The following is an 11,062-nucleotide window of genomic DNA, read 5'->3' on the forward strand; positions in this document are numbered from 1 at the left end:
TTTGTCAAACCTAGATTCTAGCTAGTATATGTCCAAACAATAAATAAGTAATTAGTTTCAAATTCATTTTATTGTCAAAAATGCATGCAAAGGGATAGTCATTAGTACCTCTGTAATTTCTCTAGTAGGAAATTGGTTGATAAATGAGACACAGTGAAGGACATTGTACAAGAAGTATTTAAACTGGACCAAAATCAGGTAGTCTTTGAGCTCGAGTGATTTTATTTTAGTTCCTAGTAACGTATTTTATTTAAGAAGTGTAAAATGGACAAATTATTCAGAGATCCTGTGTCACTGGTGCGGCCATGCATTCAATAGGCACATTATCAGAACGTTCTGCATATTTCATCCTTTTGAAACCTGTGGACTGAATCTCAAGCAGTGTACCCATGCTTTTCCGATATGTTGGAATGCTTTGAAGTTTGGAACAGTTTTAACGTTTTAGTGACTTGCAAAGAACATTGAAAATCATTGGATACAATATGTAAATAACCTACCAAAGAATATTTGACCCTGTCAGTAATATAGAATAGAGAGCTGTCTTGTTAGATTGATTAGATTGTGGAGTATTATCCATTTATATCATCTCTCTTCTTTCTTTCTTCTTCTTCCTGCATTTTGTGCTCTTATCATGTGAAAAGTCATTTTGTGATTAGAAATCAGAGACACTTCTTCCCTTCAATATGACTGATGAGTTTCCTGTGAATCTGTGCTCAGGAACATGCATAATCAGGGCACAAAACAAATAAATAACCAAAAATATCTAAAGAAAATTGAACATAATTGATTTAGGGGTATAATTACAGTGTGTCCAAATCTTAATATTTTAATGATCATAGTTACAGAGCCTAGTAGCTTACTGTCAGTTCCACTTGTTCAGAGCAGGTATATATTGAAGGTTAGGTTTGTGGGCACAGATGCAGTTATTGTCACATGAATCAGGTACAAACCGCCTGTTCTACATTGCCCTGAGGTCGTTAATATATTAATATCCCAGTGCTTGTTTGAAGAGTTGATTGTATACCTGCTGTACACGCAATGCACAACAATCAGATGTACACTTAACTATAGGCTTGAAGATCACAACGACCCATAATTACAGACCTTTATCAGGAATTGATGAAAGCCTCGTGTAGTCCTCTTGAAATGAATGTGAACATTGCATTTATCTTCCTAACTGCCAACTGAACATGCATGCTACCCTTAAGAGAACCCTGTAGTAGGACCCTTAGTGTTTCAGATTTCTGAAGCCTTTACCCATTTAGAAAATATTCTATGTCATTATTCTTCATGCTGAAGTGCGTAGTCTGTCACTTTCCTGCATTGTATTCCATTTGCCTAGCAGCCTCCCCAGTTCCTCAGTCCCGGCTGTCCCTCCACCTACCTTTGTGTCCTCTGCAAATTTAGCATTAATGCTTTCAGTTCTTTCATTCACTTGTTAATGTATACTGTAAATAATTGTCCCAACACAGACCCCCGTGGAACTCTGTCAGTCGTGAGCTGCCATTCTCCCCATTCTCTGTCTTCCACTAGTCAGGCAATCCTCTAGCCAAGCCAGCACCCTGCCCCTAAAGCTATAGGCTGTTGTCTTATTTAGCAGCATCCTGTGCAGCAGCTTGTCAAAGGCCTTCTGGAAATCCAAACTGATCACATCCACTGGCTCTCCTTTGTCTAAATTGCATGTTAACTTCTCAAGGAATTCAAACAGACATGACCTCTTTGACAAAACCATACAGACTCAGCCCTGTTTTACCATGTACTTCCAAGTACTCTGCAATCTCATCCTTAGTCATGGACTGAAACCTTACCAACAACCAAAGTCAATTTCATTGGCTTATAGTTTCCCATCTTATGTCTCCCTTCCCTCTTTAACAGGGGTGTTACACTAACCGTTTTCCATTCCTCTGGGGCCCTCCTTGACTTCAAAGATTCCTGATAGATCACCACCAATACTCTACAATCTTCTAAGCTATTTCCTTTAGAACACTAGGATGTAGTCCTTCTGATCTAAGTATGTTATCCATCTCCAGACCTTTCAGCTTCTCCAGTAGCTTCTCCTTCGAGATGGTCACTACACCCACTTTAGCCCACTGACTCTCTTGAAGTTCTGTGTGCTGCTGGTATTTTCCACCAGGAAAAGTGATACAAAGTACCCATTCAGTTCCTCTGCCATTTCTTTGATCCCCATTACTTCAATAATACAAAGCAAAGAGTGGGGATGGTGGAGACCTGATACAAAAACAGAAATTGCCAGAGAAACTCAGCAGGTCTGGCAGCATCTGTGTGAAGTAATCAGAGTCCAATGTTCACTCTTGCCTTCTTCTTAGCTTTTATATATCTAAAAAAATTTCTGCATTCTTCTTTATATTACTAGCTGGCTTATCCTCATACTTCATCTTTGTTCCCCCTTATTGTGTTTTTAGTTATCCTGTGTTGGTTTTTAAAGTCTTCATAATCCTTTGGTTTTCCATTAACATTCAGCACCACATTGTATGCTTTGTCTTTTGTTTTTATGCTGTCCCTGACTTCCCCTGTCAGCCCTGGTTGTCTTGTCTTCCCCTTAGAATGTTTCTTCTTCCTTGGGATGAATTCTGCTATGCCTCTCAAATGATCCCCTGAAACTTCCACTGTTTTTGCTCTACATCTTCCGTCTAGGCTCCCCTTCTAATCAATTCTGGCCAGCTCTTCTCACATGTCTTTGTACTTACCTTTACTCAATTGTAATACTGGTATATCTGATTCCAGCTTCTCCTTCTCAAACTACAGGGTGAATTTTATGGTCACTGCCCCCAGGCATTCCTTCACCCTGAGTTCCCGAATCAAGTCTGCCTCATTACACGGCACCAAATTCAGAATTGCCTGCTTCCCAGTGGGCTGTGCCACAAGCTGCTCCAAAAAAAAATCTCACAGATGTTCCACAAATTCCTTACCTTGGTATCTGCTAGCAATCTATTTTTCCCAGTCTTCATGATTATCATAATGGTATCTTTCTCAAATGCTTTTTCTATCCTCTCGTTTATTTTCTTTCCCACATCCTGACTACTGCTAGGAAGCCTGTACACAACTCCCATCAAGGTCTTTTTTCTTTTGTGGTTCCTTAACTCTACCCACACAGATCCTATGCCTTCCAACTCCACATCAATTCTTGCCATAAATTTAATTTCATTTCTGACCAACCCATCCTTCTGTCCATCTGCCTGTCCTTTCAATAAGACACATAGCCTTGGATATTTAGCTCACAGTCCTGATCCTCTTGCAGCCTAATCTCTGTGATACCCACAACATTATACTCGCCAGTTTGAATCTGCTCTACACGCACATTTACCTTGTTTCGTGTACTATGTACATTTAGGTGCAACACCCTCCCCCGTCCTGCACTAACTGACCCCCTTCTCATAATTGTCCGCCATATTTGCTGTTCCTGATTGCTGAGCCTTTTCACATTCTCTGTGCTATTACTTGTTACGGAAACATTAGTAACCTCTGCTGAGTCCTCCCCCTTTAACAATTTCCATAATTTTCCATGTGGCACTGGCAATATGGTGGCTCGATGGTTAGCATGCTGCCTCACAGCGTCAGAGACCCAGGCTCGATTCCAGCCTCGCGTAACTGTCTTTGTGGACTTTGCACATTCTTCCCATATCTGTTTGGGTTTCCTCTGGGTTTCCTCCCACAGTCCAAAGATGTGCAGGTTGGGTGGATTGGCCGTGTTAAAAAAGAATTATCCCGTAGTAGCCAGCGAGGTGTAGGCTAGGTGGATTAGCCACAGTAAATGCAGGGTTATGGAGATAGGGTGGGATGCTCTTTCAAGGGCCAAATGGCCTCCATCTGCTCTGTAGGGATTCAATGCAATTGAACCCACTTTCCCATTATTTAGTTTAAAATCTTATCCACAGGCTTCGTTAGGCATGAGCTCACAAGTTGAGCAAGGAATTTGAGTATAGTTTGACGTCAGTAGAATGGGTGTAATGTTGTCTCCAATTTGTGTCCCTGCAAGAAATTTAAGAAGTAAACCTAGAGAGGCACTTGAATGCTTTGGCACAAGTTACAGAAGGCTCATAAGTGTCTTTCTGTTTAATTCCAGATTGTTCCCCTCAGTTTTCTGAGATTGTGAACACATGTATTAAGACCATATATACGTTATCACTTTAAATAGATCAAATAAGAAATATTTACACTATAACAGCAACATTTTGGTTCCTTTTTACTGTTCACCGAATAATTGGGTTGTCTTTCAATTGTAATAGACAACTTTCACACTTCCAGTTCTTACCTCAGATCAATGACATTACAATATAGTTAAATGTCTCATTTGAGTAGCTTTTTAGTGTTCTATGCCCTGATTTATTTTTGATTAACATTTAGAACCTATTTTATGCTTATCCTTTCATCCCTTTTTCTATTCTGCCTTGTCTGTTTACATGCACATTTGTATCAAAGTTCTCTCACCAGTTCTTATACTTGCACTTTAAACCCGTCCTGCTGCTATTTAGTTGATGTGCCGTATTTTAAAAGTAGGATGTGCTGTGTTTCAATAATTGATTAAGTTAGTCACTGTTTATTACATTAAAATTACTATTTAAAGTTTTTGTTGTTATCCTAAACTTGTGTTTTTAATACAGAAGAACTGCAAAATGTGTGAAACATTCCAAGAAAAAAATGCAACACATTTTCTCATGGCTTTTGAAAATCTTCTTCAAAACAAGTATAGACAAACATAAACCATGTTTTATGGTATGTAAATAATGAATTGTGAAAAGCTATTTTTATAAATGCTCATTTGTATTTAACTTAGCCTCACTGTATTGTATGTAAATATGGAATGTCATGTTTATAGTTTTTATTAAAATGTATACAATATAATCTTTGTAAATAAAGAATCTATGAATTCCATAAAATGAAGTTTGTAATGTGTACAATACTTAGAAAGTGTATTAAAGCCTGTTAAGTTAAAGATTGTATACTAATTGAGTCATTAAGGAAATGAAGGCATCTCAAAACCTCTTCTATCCATACCAGTCATCAGTGTTTTAAGGAGTTTCCAGGCCTGGGGGTGGGGGTTTTGGTTATTAATTTCTGTTAGTCCATCTATTTAACAATCAGGTTGAGATATTATTGGGATGCATTTTAGTAAACAATTAATTTAAAAATGCTGAGAGTTTTTCTCTTCCGAAGTAAGAATTGTGACCTCCACTGCCGCGTCCACCCTCCACCCTCCCACCACCATTTTAATTTTAACCTGTGGGCAAAAGATGATGGAATCAGAAGGAGACCATTCAGCATATTTTGTCTAGACAGGAATGGGGAGGTTTCAGTACTGTACAGTAAACCGTAAAACTTTACACCATCCTGTGGCTCTTATTTGATAAAGCCGCTTCTGCTCCTTCAGGTTTTAATATATTTCTGCATACTTTGGACTCCTTACATAATGAGCAGGATTTTTCAGATGATGGACTTGCTCGCACCACCAGCTGATGAGTTGGTGGGAATGCAGCTGTTTAATGTTCCATGATGATGTCTGTCCTCCCATCTCAGAGTGCTGTAAGCCAGTGTGATCGGCCACCAACTCTGTAGTCCCAGCAACACCACTGGTCGCAATGACCATGACTGGGGCTGCGAGCAGCCCTCAATTTCCAAATCCTGGACTTCGGGGCCAGGTAAGTGTAGGCATGGTACTCACTGGGGAGGGTGGTGTCAACAGAGAGCCTGACGGGGTCTTGAAGGAGGGCAGGGAATGGGAGGGAGCCCCTCAGCAGACTGTTCATGGTGGGGAGTGCTGGGGCATGCCCAATGTAAAAGGGCTGCCTTTGAGGCATGTGCCCCACAGAGTTTTGCTTGTTATTCTCCCTACAGGGCATGACCTGTGCCCGTTAATGTCAATAATGGCAGAAAGAAGCACTTAAGTGGGCATTAGTTGTCTACCTAAGAATCTCAGTTAGTGGGGAGGTGACTTTAAGTGGGATTAAATGACACCCCTACCATCAAACCCATCATGGGTGAAGGTATTAAACTCCACCCATTGTCTTCAGTTTATACTATTTTGCAGCAAACAAATCAACTAATGACTTACGTGACTGGACTTTTAAATCATACTGCTGTTAGTAGGTCACAAATTACTTCAAAATTAGACTTTAAAACCAGACTGTGTTTTACATTTCTACACTACTCATGCAAATCATGATGCCCCTCACCCCAGAAATTTTTCTTGCAACATTTTTCGTAGCTCCACTACATTTCATATCCTTCTTTTATGTACAGTATTAAAAATTGTTATGATGTGGAGGTGCCAAGTGTTCGTCTCGGGTGGACAAAGTCAAAAATCACACGACACCAGGTCATAGTCCAACAGGTTTATATGAAATCAAATAAACTTGTTGGACTATGACCTGGTATCGTTTGACTTTTGACTTTAAAAATTGTTGGAGATGACTTTGCCTTTAAAAGTAAGTTTCCCATTGGGCAGTTCAGAAGGGCAAAAGCTAAATACATAGTCTGGCCTATTGTTAGCTCAAAAGCAGGAATTCACATTCCAGGAATTTGTGTTCTCATTGAGATGGCATGCATCGTCAGTAAATACATTCCACCTGGCTCATACAGACAAGCGGAGAGTCAAGAGCTGATGTAGTTGTCAAAATTATTTGTGTTATCATTAATCTATCCGCTCCAGTGATGGACTACACACCAATGTAATGACAATCCACCAATCTTTAATTGCCAATTTACAATTCAACAATAGGCTGTTAATTTAAATAGAATGGAGCCAGGCTGAACAATGAGCCTGACACGTGCACATGCTTGTTGTAGACACCTGCGCACCTTGTTAGAATTGTTAATGAGCCCAGCAAAACATTACATGTTAACTAAGTGGAAAGAAAAATGGTGGGGCACGTGGCTTCAAAAGTGAAATGGTTGAAAACTCCTATGGTAGTGGAGCCATAAATGTAGAATTTTTTGCTCTACATCTTGCACAGTAAAGAAACTTATAGTCCTAGAAAGAATAATTGATGCTCAAATCTATCCATTTTATATTTCAACAGTTTCTGCAACTTTGTGTTCAATCCTTTTCATCCTTGTTTTCTCTTTTCTTCCTTGTACTTTGCCTGACACTATTCTAAAGTTTACTGTTCAGTTCCCTCCATAGCTGGTGCTTATTCAATCTATATATGTATAGGCACATGCACTAATCTTCCCTTAAGTTGCATTCCTGAAGAAGAAACTAGACCAGTCATAAAGCTATCAGAGATAATGGGAACTGCACATGCTGGAGAATCCGAGATAACAAAGTGTGGAACTGGATGAACACAACAGGCCAAAGGTCTAGGCCCGAACCATCAGCTTTTGTGCTCCTAAGATGCTGCTTGGCCTGCTGTGTTCATCCAGCTCCACACTTAGTTATCAGTCATAAAGCTACAGTTTCGTTTAGAATCCAAGGTTCGCTGCAGTCTTCAAAAGAAAATGCTAATTTCTTCATTTATAGTTTTAGTTGGATTTTCGGGACAGCCATTCGCAATTTGGCATTTAAACTGTCATCTGAATTATTAAATGTTTTTATATTAATCTATCATAATCACTTTTAATTCACTTTTGTAGGGTCCTTTTAAACAATTAGGAACAGTTGGTTGTGATGTGTACAGCATTTTCAAAACCATACCTTACCTAAAAACTTAATCTTAAGTAAAAGGTGTATTTTAGTTTAAGATAATTAATGACCTATTCATATTTATGCAGTAATATTATTGGTGCTGGAATTGAATGTGTTTTTCTATATAAAATATGGCAGTTCTGAATTGGAATGAAAACAATGTTATTCATTATTATGAAATCTAATCCTGTGCCATTATTGATGACTTTTTATCACAGCAGATAAGGAAATGTTGAAACTTTTCCACTAACATTACATAAGATTCCTTCTTTAATTCAAAACTGTGTTAACATGAATGCAATCAGCTATAATTTGTATTGAATTTCAGCCATTGCTGGTTCACAAATTTGATTTCCATAGATAAATAATTTGACCAAAAACCAGATAATTTCAATTGATTCTGGTTAGCTGAAGGAAACAACCAGCTAAGGCTTTGTACACTTGATGCTTAGGAGAATAACAACAGCAAATCTTCAGTACTTTAAAAACAAATTTTGTTGCAAAAACAGATTTTTTAAAAATTGTTTTTTCTTCAGTTTTCATGATTATTCACGCCAATGAGAAAAATTCAGAAGTAATTTGAAAGAGGAGGTCTGAAGTATTATTCTTAGATGGCTGTGAAGAAAATGTGCCTGTAAGAACGATTGCGATTCAGTTGTTTTAAGATTGAAATAATACCAGTTGTTAATTTTGAAGGGACACAACCATTATTCTGTTTGTAAAATTGGATTCTGAGTTAATTTCATGCCAGGGGTTACATTCAAGAAACTAGAACCTACCCATGTGTATGTGATGAAACCAAACACGATATGCACAGTACCAGAATATATAACTTCAGATCCAGGTATGCTGCTGGGGCTGTCCCCAGATGTTGATATTTATCTAAGTCATTAAATCAGCCACATCATACAGGCAGAACTGTACAAGCTCATGTCAGATACATTTGGTGAATGGAATGTGCTGTAAAGATCAAAGTCAAACTTCAATTAGGCTATGATGATGGGACGATTGAAAAATACTTGGACGTGATAGCAAGCAAGAAAAGCTCATGTTAGAAAACAACAGGAAGCAACAATTTTATTTACATACTCCTCCTTGTATAAGTATTGAGGATGCACAAGATGTCAAACTTGGAGGAGCACAGAGTTGTAGGCCTGGAGGAGGTTACAGAGATGGGAGAAGTGGGCCATGGAAGGAGTTGAATATAAGGGTGAGAATTTTAAACTTAAGGTTTTGCCAGATGAAGAGAAAATGCAGATGCAGAAGCTTAGCAGCAATGGGTAAATGATACCTCGAGTGAGTTTAAAAATGGGCAGTAGAATTTTTAATGAGATCGAAGTTTATACTGAGTGGAAGATGGGTGGCCATTCCAGAATATCTGGAATAGCTTATAGGTAACAAAAGTCATGAATGCAGGTTTTAGCAATGGATGAACTGAAGAAGGATGGAGATGGGTGATGCTACAGAAGGAGTCTTAGCAATGGGGTGGATATGTGGTCAGAATGTCATCACTGGGTCACACAGAAACCTAAAGTTGCAAACACCCTGGCCCAATATGAATAAACTACCAGAGAGAGGGATGGAATTGGTGGTTACAGAACAGAGCTTGAGTGGGGATGAAGACAAATGGCTTTGACCTTCAGAATACTTAGTTAAACAAAGTGGTTGTTCATCAGTTCCTGAATGTTGAACAATGTAACACACAAGAGGCAATAGCAACGTTAAGAATGATGGAGAGACAGTGTTGAATATCTTCGGTGAATACCTGGAATTGGAGTTGGGGCAGGAGTTTTCCAATTGGCTTGGAAGAAACAAGGGCTGTAGTGGAGTTAGTTCATGGATCAAACTTTGTGACAGCAAAGAAAGTACATAAGAGTCTTGCATTTGTTACTGAGGTGGGGGTTTAGGATTTCATGGGGTTCAGGATAGCAAACCACACTGGAGAAAAGAGACAGGACTTATTGTTGCACTTCCTGGGTGATTCTTGATGTTTTAGCAAATGACATTTGGGAAGGGTAGGGCTTTATGTGCTGTAGTCAGATCTGGTGATGAATAGAGCAATCAATTGTTTGCCATAGACATTCAATTCTGCACAATTGAATTTCACAGTGGATGAGGGCCATACTAGGGGGCACAGACAGGGTGAGTATGTGTTTTAATACCTTCAAATGTGGAGTTCATGATGTAGTTGAAAAGATTGAGAGCTGTTGAAAGCTCAGTGAATGAAAGCCAAGGCCTAGACAGTTGGAAATTTGAAAATGTGGTTGCAAGTTACTTGAGGGTAAATTTGCTTCAGTGTCAGGCACAAGGATGTAGCTTTATGAAGGGTAAGGAAGATCTGGGTGGAGACACAAGAAGGGTCCCGACCTGAACCATCAACTTTCCTGCTCCTCTGATGCTGCCTGGCCTGCTGTGTTCCTCCAGCTCCACACTGTGTTATCTCTGAAGTGTGATTAAAGTTGACTGTAACTATGAATGATGAGCAGTGAGGCTTTGAGAAATAGTGAGATTGAGGGAATAACTATGAATATAGCCAGAGTACTTTTAATGGTGGGAGAAATTTAGGAGGGGGCAAATGACACTGACTTCTGAGGTGAGAGACCATAATAAATTATAGTGTTATAGAGTCATAGAGTGTGGAAACTGACCCTTTCATCTAATTCGTCCATGCCGACCAGATATCCTAAATAAATGTAGTCCCATTAGCCAGCATTCGGCCCATGTCCCTCCAAACACTTCCTATTCAGATACCCATCCAGATGCCTTTTAAATGTTGTAATTGTACCAGCCTCCACCACTTCCTCTGGCAGTTCTTTCCATACTCACAGCACTCCCTGCATTAAAAAGTTGCCCATTAGGTCCCTTTTAAATCTCTCCCCTCTCACCTTAAATCTCTGCCCTCTAGTTTTCCACTCCCCCACCCTGGGGAAAAGACCTTGTCTATTCACCCTTTTGGAGTTGAGTAAGTTTTACCCCCATGAAAACAAGAAGTCGCACAGCAGAGTCCAAGTGAGGAAAAGACAATAAATGGCTTGATGGAAATCTTGGCGTGTGAGTGATAGGGCCCGAAGATTTTAAATGACACATATGAGGGATGGAACAAGACCAGAAGATCAAACATCAAAGAGGAGAAAGGAGGCAAGTGAATTTGTGCCAGTGCAACAGTTGGAGTGGGGCAGTGTATAGCCAGGCAAGCTATAAGAGGAAATCTATTAAAAACCATGGTACTGATCACATCATACATAGTAAGGTCCTAGATTTCAAGACACTTGCTCATAGCTGAGTACGCTGTACAAGAAGTATAGAAAGGCCCTTTGAGGCCTGCTGCCAGAGAGACTACACGGTCACCACTGATGTTAATAGTGGAACAAGTGGGGTGACACATTTATTCACCAGGCAAAATGCTGGATGAGAAACTTG

At 39.4% G+C, this 11,062-nt stretch overlaps 1 protein-coding gene across 4 annotated transcripts in view; it reads left to right on the top strand.

The window, feature by feature from the left end:
* The window catches only part of LOC125456096 (interleukin-15-like), a 58,391-nt gene extending 53,642 nt beyond the window's left edge, over positions 1–4,749 (top strand). For 3 of the 4 annotated variants that reach the window (XM_048538807.2, XM_048538817.2, XM_048538828.2), the window contains exon 9: positions 4,623–4,749. In XM_048538807.2, the coding sequence (XP_048394764.1) occupies positions 4,623–4,721 (99 nt within the window). In that variant the 3' untranslated portion in view covers positions 4,722–4,749. The remainder of the gene's footprint in view (positions 1–4,622) is intronic. The other variant, XM_048538836.2, reaches the window with a different exon arrangement.
* Positions 4,750–11,062: the final 6,313 nt, after the last annotated feature.

Source organism: Stegostoma tigrinum, chromosome 1 (genome assembly GCF_030684315.1).
Source record: "Stegostoma tigrinum isolate sSteTig4 chromosome 1, sSteTig4.hap1, whole genome shotgun sequence".
Lineage (NCBI taxonomy): Eukaryota > Metazoa > Chordata > Chondrichthyes > Orectolobiformes > Stegostomatidae > Stegostoma > Stegostoma tigrinum.